Source organism: Mus pahari, chromosome 7 (genome assembly GCF_900095145.1).
Source record: "Mus pahari chromosome 7, PAHARI_EIJ_v1.1, whole genome shotgun sequence".
Taxonomy (NCBI): Eukaryota; Metazoa; Chordata; class Mammalia; order Rodentia; family Muridae; genus Mus; species Mus pahari.
Window position 1 is genome coordinate 71320258 of NC_034596.1, and position 19493 is coordinate 71339750.

The 19493-nt window shown below is 44.0% G+C and overlaps 1 protein-coding gene across 8 annotated transcripts in view; it reads left to right on the forward strand.

Moving 5' to 3' along the window:
* The window catches only part of Syne2 (spectrin repeat containing nuclear envelope protein 2), a 304126-nt gene that overhangs the window by 175984 nt on the left and 108649 nt on the right, over positions 1-19493 (forward strand). For all 8 annotated transcript variants that reach the window (XM_029540662.1, XM_029540656.1, XM_021202357.2 and 5 more), the window contains exons 56-64: positions 921-1103; positions 1974-2111; positions 5833-6018; positions 7682-7804; positions 9195-9377; positions 12579-12710; positions 15327-15518; positions 16129-16203; positions 18949-19059. In XM_029540662.1, coding sequence (XP_029396522.1) covers positions 921-1103; positions 1974-2111; positions 5833-6018; positions 7682-7804; positions 9195-9377; positions 12579-12710; positions 15327-15518; positions 16129-16203; positions 18949-19059 — 1323 coding nt within the window. The remainder of the gene's footprint in view (positions 1-920; positions 1104-1973; positions 2112-5832; positions 6019-7681; positions 7805-9194; positions 9378-12578; positions 12711-15326; positions 15519-16128; positions 16204-18948; positions 19060-19493) is intronic.

Consider the following 19493-nt stretch of genomic DNA (forward strand, 5'->3'; position numbering starts at 1 on the left):
TAGCCCTGGCTGTCCTGGAACTCACTCTTTGAACCATGCTGGCCTCAAACTCAGAGATTCACCTGCCTCTGCCTCCCAAGTGCTGGGATTAAAGGTGTATACAACCCAATTGCCTGGGCAGTGTTGGTTATTAAGCAGAGGGACCCGACCTAGAAAGTCAGGTTTTGTATTCCCGAGCTTGTTATTATACAAATATTAGGTAAGATTTGAAAATTTTACCTTTGAAATCTTCCTTTGCCCACCTAAGTTCTGATTTGAATTCAACCTATTAATTTCTTAAGTCAACAGCAGTTGTCGAAAGCTAATGCGTATTGAGAACCCTCCAACACTCTGCCAATTCCTATGCAAGAGACATTGTTGTTAATTTTATTTTTGCACTTAAAGTTGTCTTCTGGATCCATGTGTATATGTATGTGTGTTTGTGCATGTATACACAGACAGATAAATCTAAATTGTCCTTTCTATTTTTATTTGTATTTGCTTTGGGAGATGGAATTAACACTGCCATGCAGGCTGGCCCCAGATTCCTGATCTCAGGAAACCCTCTTGCTTCAGTCTCCCATGAGCTGAGACTAAGGAATATATCACTTCCCAGTTAAATAACCTTTTTAAAACCTGTGAACCTCCTGGCCTTTGCTCGATTAGGGCTCAGTGGGCTTTGTCCACTATCAGTTGTCCTCAGTTACCATCCAGGTCTTCCTGTCCTGTGATAGCTCACTTCTACTGAAGTGGATATGGTTAGAATTAGAGAGTGAGTCCCAGTTTAGACAACAAATGGTTGTTGCCGGGTGTGAGTAGACTGGTGTGCCTATGATGTTGTCTTGGTGTAGCCAAATGCAAGTGCCATCTGCCATCTGCTAACTAGTCATTGCCCCGTCATGGAGTCTTCATTTAAATTAACTTAGCATTTCCTTCTCCAGAAAATATGGGATGAGCTCGACCTCTGGCATTCCAAGCTGAATGAGCTGGACTCTGAAGTTCAAGACTTCGTTGAGCAGGACCCAGGACAGGCTCAAGAATGGATGGATAACTTGATGGCTCCTTTCCAGCAACATCAACAAGTATCCCAGAGAGCAGAATCTAGAACCTCGCAGCTCAACAAGGTGCAGCCACGAAAACGGATAGCTGCACAGCATGGTTCCAAGAAGGACTTAAACAAAGTCAAGCAAAGGGTGACAGTCAGAAGTAGCCAGTAGTGTCATGTTGTGGCCATGCATCCTCCCCTTCTCTAGCAGAGTGAGACCTCAGCAGGAGTCTAGGCAGTTGTGTTTCCCTAGGTAAATGAAGACCCAGGAATGGGCATGTAGGCCACGCTGTCTCCAGGGCCTGGGAAGGCTGACAATGAGAATGCAGTGTGCCATTTGGGAACAAGGCCCTTCTCTACCCCTAAAGAGTGGCTATGTTTGGTGAGCTCCAAGTGTGATCCAGCTAGGACAGGATCCTGAAATGGGATATGATAGGGTCAGGGCCTGTGTTCAGAATGAGGCTGAAATGGGACTAGGCTAGTTGAAGCACTGACTGGGAACCTTTGTCGAGGCTCTAACAGGAACTCCTTAAACCCTTTTTTACCAGTCGAGGACAAGTTGGAAGGTTTTTCACTTGGAGCGGGCGGCCTGTGTCCTCAGCCACGATAAAGATCCGAAAGGCCTGGAAGGCCACTGACCAACAATAGTTAGCTCCCCTCTGAGGGATCAGTCCGACCCAGGAACTACCCTTCAACAAGCTTGCTTTCCGGAGCTGGAGAGATGGCTCAGCAGTTAAGAGCACTGACTGCTCTTCCAGAGGTCCTAAGTTCAAATCCCAGCAACCACATGGTGGTTCACAACCATCTGTAATGGGATCCGATGGCCTTTTCTGGTGTGTCTGAAAACAGCTACAGTGTACTTACATATAATAAATAAATCATATATATATATATATATATATATATATATATATATATAGCTTGCTTTCCATTTTTTCCCTGCCCACAGGCCACGATCAAGATGGAAGAATACAGTGATCTTCTGAAGAGTACAGAGGCGTGGATAGAAAAGACCAGTCGTTTGCTGGCCAATCCTGCCTGCTATGACTCTGCAAGGACCCTGAGCCACCGTGCCAGCACCCTCCAGGTAGGACCTCCAGGATTCCCTCCAAGCCAGAGAACCTACAGAGTGAAGAGGGGCTGCCTGACCAGCAGCATCCGGGCTTTTTACGATCCATTTTGAAATTCATTCTTATCATAACCATGCCAGGATACCGAGGGAAGCTTGGAATAGTGACAGACCTTAGGCAGGGAGTTTGGAAATCAGGCTGTGGGTCTTCTGGTCCTGTGTCATGTCTCCTTTAACGCTATAGTTATATATATTCCGTGGGCCTCAGTTTCCCCCATCGATGAGGTAAGATGCCATGCTAGATGTTGAAGGTCATAGCTCACAGAGTTCTAAAAGGATCACCGCTTTTCTCACGACCTGGGTGCGGGATCTGTGGGGATCCTTCTCCCCAGTGTTCTGACACGAGTAGAATGAGAAGAGGTGGCCGCACGGCTCATTTTGTTATGTCACGTGGCAATGTGACCGTCAGTCCTGTGAGTGAGGTGAGGTAGTCACTTTGTCCATTAGGTCATACCACACAGCTAAGGCAATGAGATGGTCACTCTCATGAAGGCACCACCAGTCAACGCCAAGGCTTCCAAGTAACAGACTGTAGGTACTCCTGCTGCCTTGAAGAAGATAGCCGCCATATTGATAGGATTGTGGGAAGAGGTCTCCAGAGTGGCTTCTAGAAGTTGAGAGCAACCTCTGGCTCTAACATGTACTCTGTGTCTGACAGCTGACCATCGACATCTTACGTGAATCTGAAAGAAAACCTTTAAGATGTGTGCTGTGTCCTAGCTTGACCTAGAACTTGCCACGGGTGAGGCTGACCTTGAACATCTGATCTTTTTGTCTCTCTGTTTTCCCTGTGTGGAGATTACTGGCCTGTGCCACCTGGCCTTGTTTATATGGTGCTGAGATTAAAACCAGGGGTTCATACAGGCGAGGCAACCATTGTGCCTTCTGAGCTACATACAAGGCCCCCGTCTAGATGGCTTTATTTTGTATTTGCTATTGGACACTGCTATACACGCATGTATATAATGATTCTGGTCATATTCACCGCCATTACCCTTTTTCAACTCTCCCATTGAACATCTTCATCTTCCAACAAGCCCTTTCCTACATTCATGTCATTAAAACAGAAAACAAGCAAGCCCAGCTTGGGTAGGTGCGGTATTAACGGGAGCATGGGCAGCCTGTCAGAGGTTACACCAGTGAAGAAAGTGGTAGCTCCTCCCCCAACAACCAGCAGGAGGGAGGCCTCTCAGGTGCCCCCTTGTGGTTCTGTGAGTAGGAGCCCCCCTATGCCAGCCTGAGCCCTGGAACATAGCCATATAAATGTCTGGTTTGGGTCTGATATGTCATGCCTCAGGAGATGCTGTTCTTCTGAGCATCCCTCCCTGTGCCAGTCACGGAAGTGTTTCTCTTTTGGGGGCCATGGCTGCCAGGGGTTATCCAGTGCCTGGTATTGACTGGGTTGATTATAAAGGTGGGTTTTCTTTCTCTCGTTATTAGATCTGGAGAAAGAGTCACTAAGGAGTTCTTTCATAAGTTTCCATAGTAACCAGACCTCAAAGACGGTCTAAGTCCTTTATATATTTAAGGTGGCACAGTGTTCCCCTGATGGCTGGCCCTGACAGTCGAGATTTTGGTGGCACATTTTTGTCCTATGGGACCCGCTGTCCATTTTCACCCCCCTACTCCTTTTCTTGTCCTTGCGTGTGATTCCTTTTGTCTCTCATCCCCCCCCCTCCCTCCACATACCTTGTGTTGATTCTCTACATCCCCACATCATATTAACTTTCTATTTTAAATCAGTTTTATGACTCACCATTTTTGAAAGAGTTGTTTATTTTTATGAGTGTATTGCCTGCATGTATCTGAGTGCGCTGTGTGTGCAGTGCCAGTGGAGGCCACGAGAGGGCATTGGATCCTCAAGAGCAGGAGTTAACAGAAGGGTGAGCAGAAGGGTGGTTGCTGGGAGGTGAAGTGGGTTCTCTATAGGAGCGGCAAGTGCTCTTCCCCACTGAGCCATCTCTCTACTCTCCAGCCTTGCGCCCCCATCTCATCTCAGCTTATTTTCGAGGCAGTCTCATGAAGCCCAGGCTGTCTTTGAACTGGGTATGACACCTCTGCGCCTCCTGCTTCCATTCCTCAGTACGAGGATTACTGACACACATTACCACTCCCACTTAAGATTTCTGTGATGCTAGTGACTGATGCTGCAACTTCTCATGGGCTAGGCAAGCTCTCTACCAACTGGGCCACAGCAGCAGCCTGAACCTCACCAAATTTTGAGAGTTTGCAAAGATAGAAGAGAGCAATGATGCTCTGTCTCTCTTCTCATTTTTTTTTTTTTTTGGTTTTAAGTAAGCCACGAGCTCAGGAGAAAGGATATTTTCTGCTCCCTTGTGTTGATGTAAGTGTCTACGTGTGAATGAATTTCTAGGGGTTTATTTCCCACACCGTGAATCCAAGTAAATCCTCCAGTGGGCAGTAAGCTAGTTCTTCCTAGTTCTGTAGGAAAATCACATTTTGTCTTTAAAATAGCTGTCCTGGGCCTGCAGGATGGCTCAGCAGGTAATGGTGCTTTGCCACTGAGCCTGATGACCTGAGTTCCGTCCCTGAGACCCACATGGTTTAAGAATGGAGCCAGTTCCTGCAAGTTGTCCTCTGACCTCCACCCACACGCTACAGCATTCATGTGCTTCTTCCCACATGCACTGTGCACCCTTGCATACTGCGTAAGGAATAAATACTTAGTAAAATATTCCTATCCATTTTCTTTTTTAAAAAATTTATTTATTTATTATATGTAAGTACACTGTACCTGTCTTCAGACATCTTTTCTTCTCACTCAGGCCCTGCTTGCTTGCTGTAGCTGTTGTGAGACACCCCAGAAGAGGGCATCAGATCTCATTATGGATGGTTGTGAGCCATCATGTGGTTGCTGGGATTTGAACTCATGACCTTCAGAAGAACAGTCAGCGCTCTTAACCACTGAGCCATGTCTCCAGCCCTCCTTTCCATTTTCTGGCATTGTTATTTTTTTTTCCTTTGGTTTAAGTTGTTTTGGTTTTGTTTTTTGAGGGCAAGGTCTCATGTAGCTTAAATTGGCCTTGAACCCCTAATCCCCCTGCCTGCATCTCCCAAGTGTTGGGGTTACAGGCATGTGCTACTGTCTGTCAGCATTCTCCACTAACGTAAGAGAGTTTATTTTGCTGGGCATAGTAGCGATCCACTGCAAAACTGTGGTTAGAAGGCTAGGTTGGATGATCAAGGCCAGCCTGAGATACATAACAGGCCCTTTGATTAATTTTTCTTTATTTGAATTGCACATCCACTTAGCACAATGTGCCTGCAAGCCCTCCCGGTACGGCAGCCATCAGTGGTTGGCTCTTTCCATTGCTGAGTGCTGCTCTAACGACTGCAGCAGCCTAATTATTCCTTTACTATCTAAGATGATGCCTGGGTTGCTTCTCTGTGTTAGCCGGTGTCCTGTAACAAACTCCAGGGAAATTTGAACACTTCAGACAATCAACATGTATTATATGATGGGGGTCTAAGAGCGGGTGCTCAAGTCACATCACGCCCCCAACCCCGCTGACAGTAGAGCGCTCATTGTTTCGTTCCAAACACAGAAGTGACCGGACCTCGAGCTTCTGAGACAGTTTACTGCATTCTCTTGGATCTGAACTGGGTGGATTCGTTTCATCAGAATGACATTTCCCCGCTTTTCTTCTTGTTTATCTAGATGGCTCTGGAAGATTCCGAGCAGAAACACAGCCTTCTACATTCAATTTTCACCGATCTAGAAGATCTGTCAATTATTTTTGAAACGGATGACTTAATCCAGACCATTCATGAGTTACGTGACCAGGTGGCAGCTTTACAGCAACAGATAGTGGAGGCCCTCCCACACGTCCAGCAGGTGGCAGATGTAAGTAACCAAAAAGTTGTGGGTTCCTGTGTACTGTGTCCTGTTCATTGGGCACATTATACCAGGAATCACCCTCAAATCTTACGAAAGCACAATAAACAGATACATTTATAATTGATGATATTTCTTGGGTTACATTTTACTTTGTGCAACTATAGCAAGATTCATGTTCCCATCCTTCACCCAGAGCGGTCTCGCTCCAGGATGAAGAATCCTGATAAATATGCTTGCTATTTTTTCTCTCTCTGACCCGATTCCTGACGTCAATCCTTAGTTACAGAAGCCTTTCCCAAAGCGGTAGCATGCTTCTATGATCTTTGATGGAAATGACTTTATGATGCATTCTATAGTTTGGTATAGATTCTTAAATAGTAGGTGGGGAAAAAAAAAACATTTTAAGCTGGGTAATGGTGGTGCACATCTTTAATCCCAGCACTTGGGAGACAGAGGCAGGTGGATCTCTATGACTCTTAGGCCAGCCTGGTTTATAGAGTGAGTTCTAGGACAATCAAGGCTACACAAGAGTAACCCTGTCTTGAAAAACCAAAATAATAATAATAATAATAATAAATTTTAATGTAATTATCATATGTCATCTGTCATAATTTTAGCTATGTAGTTACTATACTATAGCACTTTTACTTTCAGAATTCTAACATTTTCTTCATTATGGAGTAACTTCCAACTGCTATAATTTTAAGCCTTCAGCCTTTCTCTGTCGTTTTCAAAGCCTCTCTTGTCAACTGCACTGCATCATCTTGTTATCATGTCGGATCTGTCCTGAGCACTTCAACATGTGGACATACCTCACATAATTCAACTTCTTTTCTAGCGTTTTACTTTAAGATTCTTGGGCCAGTTACAGAAGTTGACACTGAGAAAATTAACCACTAGACAAGAGACTTAGTGTTGAAATTAATCTGAGTAGGTTATGACATCACTCAGCAGCACTCTGCTCCACAGGGGCTCCTTAGAGGATGGGTAAGGAACCCTGGGCAGTATTCTAGCTTCTTGTCTGTTAGTTTCTTAAAAGGCAGTGCTATCTTTTTTTCCATTTTCTTTTTTTTACTTAAAGTGATGGGAATTTCCAAAATGCCAGACCTACTTGTGTTTACATATTCAAACACATTCCAAAGATAAATTTAAAGAGTGTATAGACACTCGAGAGTTTATTTTAGCAGCTGGCTTGGAAGCATGCCAACTGTCGTCATTCTCACGAGCAACTGAAAAGTGACCCAGTGTATATCTTGACTTCACAGTGCCTTTTTTGTTTTGTTTTGTTTTGTTTTATTTATTATTTTTTGAGACAAGGTTTTTCTGTGTAAAAGAGACATAGCTGTCCTGGAACTTGCTCTATAGACAAGGCTGGCCTCAAACTCACAGAGATCTGCATGCCTCTGCCTCCTGATTGCTGGGATCAAAGGTGTGTGCCACCATGCCTGGCTTCCACAATGTTTTCTGGTGCAGTTTAGACTGATGTTTTCTATCAAAAGCCATACAGTCGTCTGTGTGTGTGAAAAATAGTTATTCAGCAGTGTAAGTGGCAATCATTCTTTGATTAGATATGAGAATAGAGAATAGGATCAATAACAGTGCATTATGAGTTACAGACTATTAATGTGCAGCAAGGGATACAGGAGTGTGTCTTGTGTCTACACTCTAGGATGTGGTTGCGATCGAGTCTGAAGTTAAATCAATGGAGAAAAAGGTTGCAAAGATCAAAGCTATCCTGTTATCCAAAGAAATATTTGATTTTCCACCTGAAGAACATCTCAAGCATGGGGAGGTATGGATGAATTATTTTTTAAAGTTTTTTAAAAGTAATACTTACTGTCTCCCTAAAAAATATGTAATCATAGAGTTTGATCCAATGTGTCAGATCCATTAGAGTAGCACAGATAAGATGGGGGAATAGCTGAAAATACATATATAAATATCTTTGAAATATTTTTGAGTTTTTATTTATTCTTATTTAATGTATATGAATGTTTTCCTATACATGTCTAGGTACCGCATGCACAGAGTGCCCTTTGGAGGCCAAAGGCGGTGTAGGATCCCCTGACTGAAGTTACAGTCACGAGCCACTGTGTGGGTGCTGGAAACTGATCCTGGGTGGAACAACAGCCAGTGCTCTTAGTCACAGCTCCATGAAAATCGTTTAAATCGTATTTATAGCGTTCCTTGTGCAACAGTAGTATTCCTTTAGGTTACTTAGTCATTTAAGCTTTGCCTTCCCCAGACCTTGAACACTTTTGTGAGCCGAGCCGGTGGTGAGTTTCTGAGCCTAGCAATTTTGTTTACTGGCTTTGAATATTTCCTGGATTCTCTTTTATCTCTCTCTGCTGGTACTGAGACCATTAGCTAAGTTATAATTTGTAAAGATCCATGCACAGTATCTCAACAAATGTACAGACTTGTGATCTCCAGCAGCCACTGGGGAGGGATCAGGTCGACCTGAGTTCTAATCTCTCTGCCTTGCCATCTAAACTTAATCAAGCCTTCTTCCTTCTAGGAACCCAGTTTCCTTGCCTGTGGAATAGGGGTTAGAGTATTTCCCTTTTAGGGTGAAATGAGATCGTTAGCTATGAAGTCTGTAATAACGTTTAATTTGGCCAGATACTTGTTCAATTCATGGAACATTTTTTTTTATTTTAAGGACTTCTGCAGGAAGCCCCAGGCTAGGTACAGTTGCTTTGGAAGATACAGAACCTGCCTAGTGACAGCATACAGAACTAAGTCACAATCCCATATAGAGAGGAGAAGGGAGGAAGGGAGGAACCGGTTGTCTGAATGATGATGTAGTATTGGGGAAGTTAGTCCTTCCCCAGACATTGTTTCCTAAGACCCTTAACCACTCCCATACCTCAAATCTGAATTAAGGAACTGCTTTAAGAAGTACAGAGCTGGAGAGATGGCTCAATATGGTTGTGAGCATATTGCTCTTGCAGAGGGACCTGAGTTGGGTTGCCAGCACATGCATATACTCGAGATTAAAAATAAAGTATTTGTAATTGGAATTGCATATTAAAGACCGATATTAAATTAGAAATACTTTAATTTGCACTAAGCCAACTTGCATTGGCTTTTGTGGATGGCTGTTTATTTGTTTGTTTATGTGTTTGTTTGGTTTTGTTTCTGTTTTCATTCCTGGACTGGACTTCCTCGCTGCTATTAAGGTCATACTTGAAAACATCCATCCCATGAAAAAGACCATCGCTGAGATAATGACTTACCAAGTGGAACTGAGGCTACCCCAGACGGGAACCAAACCCCTGCCTGTGTTTCAGAGGACAAGCCAGCTTTTACAAGATGTGAAACTCTTGGAAAATGTGACTCAGGAACAAAACGAGTTACTGAAGGTGAGTGGCTTATAACAAGAGTCAACTTAATACAGGAAAAAGTTCAGTAGAAGTAGCCTACATCCTTCTTGCCACTTGGCTTCGACTGCTGTGGTAAAGGGCTTAGCGAGAGAAGGTTTACTTAGCCTTGCTTATCCTGGGTCATAGTCCATTGAGGAAAGCCTCGGCAGGAACCTGGAGGCAAGAGCTGAAGCAGAGGCCATGGAGACACTACTTACTGCCTTGCTCAGCCTGCTTTTGTAGACTATCCAGGACGGAGCCCAGGCGTGGCACTGCTCCCTATAGGCTGGGCCCTCCCCCATGAAGCACCAACCAAGAAAATACCCTACAGGCTTACCTATGGGTCAGTCTGGTGGGGGTTCCCTCTTCCCCAGATGACCCTGGCTTATGTCAAGTGACAAAGAAAAACAAACAAACAAACAAACAAAAACCCTTTTTAGTTTTCAAGTTTAACTAAAAGCAGTTGTTCCTCAAGTGGTGGCGTTTAGTTTAAATAAGTAAATACACTCCTGCTCCCTCTTCACCCGCTCCCGTGAGTCTTACCTTTGCCCTGGTTGAGAGCACCAGCGTTCTGTGGTCTGTCATGCTTCTTTGTTCTGCAGTACAAGGGAAAGAGAATTCAAACCTGATCAAGGCCCCCCAGCCTCAGGAGGCTGCAGGCCTGCAAAGTAAGCACCGAATAGCAGTCTCCTGGTCCACCTCAGTCACGTCCTCTTCCTGTGGATTAAACACTCAGTATATTCCCCAACATCGGGCACAGGTAGCCTGGGGCCATTTACCATCTCGGGGAGAGCTGTGTCCAAAGCTTCAGTGGGGGACCAAAGAGGTCCCTTGTGTCAGGGTTAGTTCCCATGCAGTGAGGCAGGATATTAGTTCTAGAATCTTCTGGTGTTTTTCCATCCTGGGGGCTGTTTTGTTCTGAAGTTTTCCCATCCCTCTTAGGAGGGTTCCCCTCCCCTCTGTAAGTTTTATTACCCTACCAGTCTCAAGCCAGAATCATCAGAGTTTATATTCCTAGGCCACTCCTATAGAACAGAAATCATTAAAAGACCCTTGAACCCCACAGACATACTGGGCAGAGACTCCGCGTCTCTTGCTTCAGAAAGGGCTGTATCTTCTTACTTCTAAAACCCCCTTGGCGGTGAAGTGGACATCCTGTTCCTCTAAATTTGGGGGACCCTACTCTCCCTGATTTGAAGTTTAACAACCCTCTGTCCTCTGACCTGGCTGCTAATCAACTGATGTCATTTCTCTCCTAATACCAACAGAGAGGGAAGTGACCTAGCAGCCACTGTACCTTCTTAAAAATTAGTTTACAAGTGAAGTAAAAAGTATCAAATTTGATGGATCATTTTTAATCTCTTCCTTCTTACTGGGCCTCTGGTCAGCAAAGGAAAATAACCCTAACTAGGCTTTAAAGTGGCCTCTTCAAGAAGAAAGGGGGGACGGTGGAGGGGTCAAGTTAGGCATCAAACTGTGCTGTGAACATTTCCCATCTTACTGTGTGGGTTGGAATCACATGCGCCCCTCATATATTTCATAGCAAGTAAGCCATTGGAAATGAAAAAATATTGGAATATGGGACATTTCCTTTAGTTCCCTCGTGAGTGGGACAAGTCCCCCTCTTGTGGAAAATAAGACAAATGACTTCTATGGGGCATAACAGGATGTCATTCATTTCTGCAAGCTGGGGAACAGGTATGTGCAGTGAATATAGTTTCTCATTTCTAACCAGCAGCTAGAACTACTGGTTAAATAGTTTATTTAAATACCAAGAAGGATTATGTACTGTGGGACGGAAGCCATGTCATTTCAAAAGACATTTTGCTTCAGTATGATGCACACCAGAGAAATACTAAGACTTGCTTTTGAAGTCTGTTTCAGTTTCTAGCATTTCATCAAACTTTGGTTGGTTCATTTAGTCTACAGATAAATCTGAGCTTTCTTCCCTGAACATTACAGTCCGTGGCATGTTCTGCTTAGCTTTGTCTCATTCTTCAAACTCCTGGTGCTCTGGAAGCTTCTGACTCATGAAATGTGCATCACCGACTCTAAAGGGCAGCAGGGAGGATGCCTGTATTGGAAAAATTCACCATAATATCAAATAATGTGCTCAGTGCATTCAGGAGCAGGCATGCCACCACTGTATGTGGAAAATGCCACATGTGTATCATGTTAGTTAGCATGGTAAATACATGGGTTGGCAAGATGGCTCAGTAGGTAAAGGAGCTTGCCTTACAGGTCTAGTGACCCAAGTCTGATCCCTAGAACCCACAGAGAGGTGGAAGGGGCACGCGTGTCTGTGCACATGCACACACACAATTCTGAAACTTCCTTAAATGGTGTACATGACATACCAGTAATTTCATAAGACGTAGGAACTTTATATTACCATACTATAAAATGTTTTCCTGAATAGGGCCCCTAGATTAGAAATATGTAAGAGTGGGGCTGGAGAGATGACTCACTGGTTAAGAGCACTGGCTGCTCTTCCAGAGGCCCTGAGTTCAATTCCCAGTGACCCCATGGTGGCTCACAACCATCTATAATGGGATCTGATGCCCTCTTCTGACATGCGGGCATATATGCAGACAGAGCACTCATACATTAAAAATATCTATACATAAAATAAATGAAAGTTTTTAAAAAGAAAGAAATACATCAGAATCAAGAAGCATTTAATTAGATTTGTGCCTCGAGCCCTGCTGAGATGCCCTGGAGCCTCGTGAGATGTAAAGGTTAGGCTCCAGCGTGGAAAATTTGCCATCTAGATTTTAAATATAAATGCAGGTAATATTTGGAATATAGAATATAACTATATTTGGGGATTTTGCTTATTTAGAGAACAAATCTAGACTACAGACATATTCTGGGGACCTGCAAGGTGACTCAGCAGGAAAAGGCACTTGTTTGCCATGCCTGGCAACCTAAGTTTGATCTAAGAATCCACGAGGTGGGAGAAGAGAACTGACTCCTGCAAGCTGTCCTTTGACCTCCGACAGTACAACTCCTCCTCCCATATATGCTCAAATCTATACAAAATAATAATATAAGTTTTTATTTTTTAAAAAAAGCTCCTGTTTCCTATTGAAATCTTTGTGGGTACAGAGTTGCACTTTAGATGGGCTGGATAATGGAAATATCTTGTATGTTACTTAGGTGGTGACAGTGACTCTTTGGGGGCTACGTGTCATTTTATAGGTTGTCATAAAGCAGACTGCTGAATGTGACGAAGAAATAGACAATCTGAAGCAGAGGTTAACTAACTACTCAGCTGAGATCTCTCCTGAACATGTGTCACAGGACCAAGTGGCTGACCTGCCATCATTACAGGTATCATCCACTGGCCTATCCATCTATCCATCCCATGGACTCTTACTTTATCCTTGGTGTCTAGAATCTCTTGTATTATGCCTGACATCTTTTTTTCCCAACATGTTCTTTCCATTCTTATTTTGTGTTGTCGTGGTTGGGTGGTGTCATTAATTTGTCATTGCAACCCCTGGACTTGAGACCTAGTTACAGAAACTGGGTAGGTCTTCGCTTCTGAGTCCTCGTATGGGGCTTCTTGGGTGCCCACGCTATAAGCACAGCACACCTTGATTTACATTTCCTCTGCGCCCAAGAAGCTGATGTGGGGGTTGGACAGAGTAGGTGGGCTGGTAGTGAAACTCTGAACATTGATATAACGGACTGTATTTTTACATATTTTGCCATAAATCTCTCAGAGTGGGGCCTTTTCAGTCTTTGTTTTTAATACTGATACATCTGTATTGAAATGGTGTGAAAGAAGCCCAGGCCATGAGAACTGCATATTTTCCCTGATACCTGGTGAATACAATCAGGCAGTTAATGTGGTTCTCAAACCTCCCAGGCATTTACTAGCTGGGAGATTGAGAGTCTTAACTCTTAACATGAAAGGTAAAGTATGAGAGAGTCAGGAGGCGTGATCACCCATGACTGCCTAATTGATAATGCAGGCCCAGTATGAACATCTCAGAAGGATGAGGGGGCCAGTTTTCTTCAAATACTTAATAACTCAGAATGACAAAGAACTTATATTGGGTAAGTAAAAAATAAAGGAAATCATACATAGGACAAGTCTTTGGGGCTCATCACACAACACACACACACACACACACACACACACACACACACTGTTGTTTCCTCGATGGCTCTTATGAGCCTTGATGGACCACCAGGACAGAACACCTAGCTGGCAATGGGTGTGTGTCAGGAAAGAAGGGGTAAATAAATAGAACCCCCCCCCCAAAAAAAGTAAACTTCTTCCTTAGCTCTAGCGGATTTGATGTAGCTGTGATATCCGTGAAGTGGAAAAGTGAGACTTCCAACTATGGTGATTTACCCGGGAGCATAAAACTGTCAGGAACAAGGCTAAGGTTGCCATTGTAACCACCCACTTGGAAATGAGACTCCTCATTCTTGATTGCTGATCAACCTTTTAGAAAGGATGATGGCAGACAAGATCACACTGTGTAGACCAGGCTGGCCTCAAACTCACAAAAGTTCTACTTTCTTCTGTTTCTGCCTTCCTGAGTGCTGGGGTTAAAAGCATGTACCACATAGTTTTATGGGCATTTAAAAAACAACAACAAAAGCAACAACAACAAAAACAACCCTACACTAAGACACAGCAAATGGCAAGTTAGAGCTAACTGAGAGTGGGATCTAAGCCTCATCGAAGGATCCTTCAGTCTTAGTTTTGGTCCCTCCATAAACCGGGTCTGGGCTGTATCTCCTAACACATCCACTTTCTTGGGCGTAAAATCCAATGACTTGGGGACTCGGGAGGTAGCTCAGTTGGTGTCTGTGCTTGTTGAACTTCACTTCAATTCCCAGACCCCATACGAAAGCAAAACAAAGAAAGACCAGTGTTGTGGCATTTGCTTGTAATCTCAGCCCTGGGGTAACAGGGGCGGGCGCTGGACTTGGTGGCCATAATTCACTTGTTGGGTTCTAGCAAGTAAGACCCTGTTTCAAAAAAATAAGATCCATGGGCTAGGTGTGGTAGCACATGTCTTTACCCAGCCCTCAGAGGGAAGAGGCCACCAGATCTCTGATTCTGAGACTAGCCTGGTCTACAAGTAAGTTCCAAGCCAGTCAGGGGGAGTAAGACCCTGGGTGTTTGTTTGTTTGTTTGTTTGTTTTTAAGGATGGATATCTCTGAGGTTGACCTATGACACTCAATGCGCACACGCATCCATTCATATATATACATACAAAATTTAGTGAATTTAAGAATATTGACTGGTGAGGGATTTTAAGGAATACATTAGAAACATACTTGTATGAGTGTGTTTGTACTTGAGACAAAATTAGGAGTCACATGCACGCTAAGCAAGCAAGCAAGCAGCCTGCTGCTGGAGCTACACCCCAGCTAGGGAGATATTTGGAATGAATGCTGACTTTCTGAAGAGGCGCTCAGACAAGGGGTACTGGAGAGTCAGGGTAACTGTCACCCACAATTCCTACGAAACCTAAGATTCTATAATTCCATCATCCTAATGGGCAGACAGTGGGCTTTTCCATATCTAGGAAAACTTATATATCATAATAATAATCTTAATAATCTCCTGGGGAAACATGGCAACAGGTACCTGTAATATTCTGTGCGCAAAGTGGGAAGTATGTGTTCATCAAAGTATAGTCTGGTGGTTCTTGGCCCGGGGAATCTGGTTCTGTGAGTCCTGTGGTTAGCTACTACGGCCCTGGCTCCCCACCCTGGCTGCACATCAGTCACCTGTGGACCTTGTTACAAATTCCCATGCTTTGTTCAACCCCCAGATCCTCTGCTTTACAAGGTCTGTGAAGTAGCTACGGGGCCCAGTAGCCTTGGACCAGGACAGTAAGCAAGGAAGCTGGCTCCTTGGAGCATCCAAAAGCCACTCTGATTTCTCTCAAATGATGCCCACAACTCTTTCTGAACAGGGAGAGATCGAAAGCTTGGAAAATCAGATTCTGAGTCTAAACCAGAAAAAGGAGGATCTGCTAGTGGACTTGAAGACTGCTGTACTGAACCTTCATGAGCACCTGAAGCAAGAACAGCAAGAAGTGGGAGACAAGCCCTCTGCAGGCACCTCAGAGTGTACAGTGGCCGAGAGGGATGCTTCAGAAAGGAAGGTGGGTGTGGCTTTCCCTTAATTCTGGCCCCACATTCCATGGGAAAGCAAACAGCCTATGAGATCTCCCTTTCCAGAGCAAAGAAGGTTTTTTTTTTTTTCTTAAATGGAAATACTCCACTTGAGGTTGTTTACTACTGAGCACAAATCTCCCGGGTGTGTCTGCCCTGAACCCAACCCAGAATTCTTATGCTTGAGTTACCTAAAACAAACTTATGAAATTCCCGGAGCAGGTGGGAGGGAACCACCTCTGAAGTATCTGCCTTAGAACAGTCATCTTACTGAAGACTCAACAGTGGTCCCGCGCCTGAGACCACTGTGAGTCCACAGCAGAGATCTGCATGCCAGCTCTTTGGGGGCGGGGCCGTGAGGATCGAGCAAATGAGGAGGCGCCACAGGAAAGGGGGTGGGGCCTCGAGGATCATGCAAATGAGACTCGGCAGGCTGGACTTAGCTGAAAGGGCTGAAAGGCATGAGGCCCCAGAGACTTTGGGCGTTGGTGGACAGATTGGACAATGTGTAAAGATTTAGCTACGTAAAAATGCAACCAGGCCAGGATGTGATGCTGGTCCACATCCTGACTGCAAGTGCTCCTGTGCTGTGCCTTTCAGCTGAGCAGAACAAACTCCATGTCTTTCCTGCCAGTGGTCAAGGAGGAGGCTGAAGAAAGCTCCTTGAAGAGCGAAGTAAGGAAAACCTTTTTCTCCTTTTTAAAAAAAATATATTTATTTTATTATTTTTGAATTATCTGTGTGTAGGGATGGGGGCAGGAAACATACACAGGACATGAAGCTAGGTCCCTTCCGAGGTCAGTGTGTCCTATCCTCTTGAACTAGATTACAGATCTCAGAATGGGTGCTGGGAATCGAACTCAGTCCCTGCAAGAACAATACATAATAACCCTGAACTGCTGAGCCATCTCTCCAGCTCTCAGGAAGACAGTTTTCCTGTTTGAACTGGCTAGGACCAGATCTCTAAATGAATTTCAGATGAAATGAAAACCTAAGGCTTTTAAAGTTAATGTTAATTTTTAATTTTTTTTAAATCAAGACTGCAGTACTTATTCAGTTATTAATATTGCTAATATTGTTAAGCTCATCTAAGCCTACTTTGCCCCAGAGGAGAGGTGCTAGTTGTTGTAAAGGAGTCCCCTGTCAGATGCGGACTCCTGAATTCCTCCTCTGGGGCTCTGAGAGTATTGGGCTTGATGTGTTGTTTTTTTAGTTTTTTTTGGTTTTTGTTTGTTTGTTTGTTTTTGTTTTTTAGCTAATAATTGTTTTGCATATTTGAGACATGTTTTTGTTTTAGAGTAGTATTATCAAGGACATGCCTTGTGTCTGCCACTAATGTAGCTGACTCTTAACTGCTTCATTGTAACTGGTTGAAAGCAACTTGACCTTCTTGGTACCAATTTCCATCTCATACTTGTAACACTAAGGCATCCCAACGAAGCTGGTAGCAGCGTGTGGGTTATGTGACTTAGGTGTAAACCACAAGACTTTTTTTTTTGCTCATTTTGTAGATTATTCCATGGCTTCATTGTCACACAGAGCAGACGCTTTGTCCTGTTGAGTGTCACTAGAGCATGGAGTTGCAGGGTGAGGGTGACAGTTTGCTTTGCGTTCTGATCACCAGACAACCTCAATTCACAGTCTGAGGACCCGGGGCACACACACACACACACACACACACACACACACGTGCTCGCTTCCATTTCAAACATTTACATGCTCTTGAGCCGATCCACTTAGAGAATTTGTTTGTCTTTAACAACAACAAAAAAAATACATATTCATCAAGTTGCAGGGGGTTTCTGTCAAGTAAAAATCACAAAACTTAGCTGGGCAGTGGTGGTGCACACCTTTAATCCCAGCACTCGGGAGGCAGAGGCAGACAGATTTCTGAGTTTGAGGCCAGCCTGGTCTACAGAATGAGTTCCAGGACAGCCAGGGCTACACAGAGAAACCCTGTCTTGAAAAAAACAAAAAACAAACAACAACAACAAAAAAAAATCACGAAACTTTATAAACTACAGCAAAGTATTATACCATACACACAGTGGAGTGCCTAGTGCTTCTAATTAACATGTATTTCCATACAAACTCTTTTTTGTGTGTGTGATAAGAACATTTAGCCTCTGTCTAAGCAATTTTCAAGTATGTATGACATCTCGGGCATCTCTTCGTTGTTATCCTCCTACCTAACTGAAAATTTGTATCCTTGATCAATGTCTCTCTAATCCCCTCTATCTAGCCACTGCACACTCTTATGTTGTGTCTTGACAAGGTCAACTTTGTTATGCTTGACGTTTAAATGATGCCATGTCATGATTGTGGGCCTGTGCCTGGCTTAGTTATTTCACTTAAGCTAATGTTCTCTGGTTCCTCTGTGTCGCTACAGATGCGGGAATCCCCAGGGTTTTGGTGTTTGTTTGTTTGTTAAATGGTGAAATGGTATCGCATTGGGTGTACCCGCCACATTTTGTTTTGCTCTGTTGTTTGACCTGGCCTGGTACTCACTCTGTAATTAAGGCTCGCTTCCACCTCACAGAGACCCTCCTGCCTCTGCCTCGAAAGTGCTGGGACTGAGGTGGGGCATGGGCCACCACTCTTGGCAGATACACATTTTCTTTAACCATTCATCTACTGACTGACACTAAGGTTGACTCCATGACCTGTTGTTGTGAATGATGCCATGGTGAGCACAAGAGTACAGACAACTCTTCTACACGCTAACCTTTGGGCATGTGGTCCGTGGTGGAATTGCGGAAGCATGTGGTGTTATAGTTTAGTTTTTTTTGAGATGCCTCTGTGCTGTTCTCCATTTGTAATCCTGAACAGTACCCATGAGTCTCTTCCTCCACATCCTTCCCAGCACTAGGCATTTTCCAGCTCTTTGACTAAAAGCCATTATGAGAGATGCGATGCCTATTAGACTCTCTCATTCATATGTATTCATTTATTCGTTCATTTTTGCAGCACTGTGGATTTAGCCCCGGATTAACCTCTCACGTGTTAGACAAGAACTCAATCATTGAGCCAAAGCCTTGGTTTAACTTGTCTTCCCGCAGTCAGTGGGCTTGAGCCATTTTTTTTTTCTTACACCTAACAGACTTATTTTTGAAACATCATCCAAGATTACACTTACCAAAACAGATTAAATTCTGAAACAGCTTTTATAAATCCCCTGTGTGGGACATGAACTTATTACTCTTTAGTAAAGAAAATTAAGAGTTTTTTTTAGGCTCAAGAAAAGCATTCACATTTGGAGACATGATATAGTGTGAGAAATACAACGGGTATGGGGTAGAGCGAGAGGAAGACCTGTGGCAAACTTGCCCAGGAGGCTGAGTCTTGTTTGGAGGAGCTGAGTGGGATTCCGGTTATGAGAAGGAAATGTTTCTCTTTGTTAACGATTGAGCACTGTCTTAGGATGGACATAGGAGAACAGAGCTGCCGTCTGCATCCTGGTCTCTTCTGGGGAAGCACTGCAAGGATCTGGAAGGGGATGGGGCATCGTCCTCCTCAGCCACCATCGTGCAGGTAACTGGGGAAGTCACCCATGGGGGTTGTTGGAGCTCCATGGTGTCTGAGTTTTCTTCCCATGCTCCTCTCTGTTCACCTTATCCTCCGTACCCCCAAGCCTTCAGAGTGGCCCATACGAAGGCTGAAAATGATAGAGAGCAAATCAGAGGATTCCTTACAAAGAGTGACTAGATCAGGAAAAGCTTCCACCAATTTTTGGGGGGGACAAACTTGTACATATTTAGGACATACAGCATGGTGCTTTGAAATACGGGTCCATGTATCAATCATGAGTATATTGAGGACACTTTTTTGTTTATTTGTTTGGTTTTTGGTTTTTTTCGAGACAGGGTTTCTCTGTATAGCCCTGGCTATCCTGGAACTCACTTTGTAGACCAGGCTGGCCTCGAACTCAGAAATCCACCTGCCTCTGCTTCCCAAGTGCTGGGATT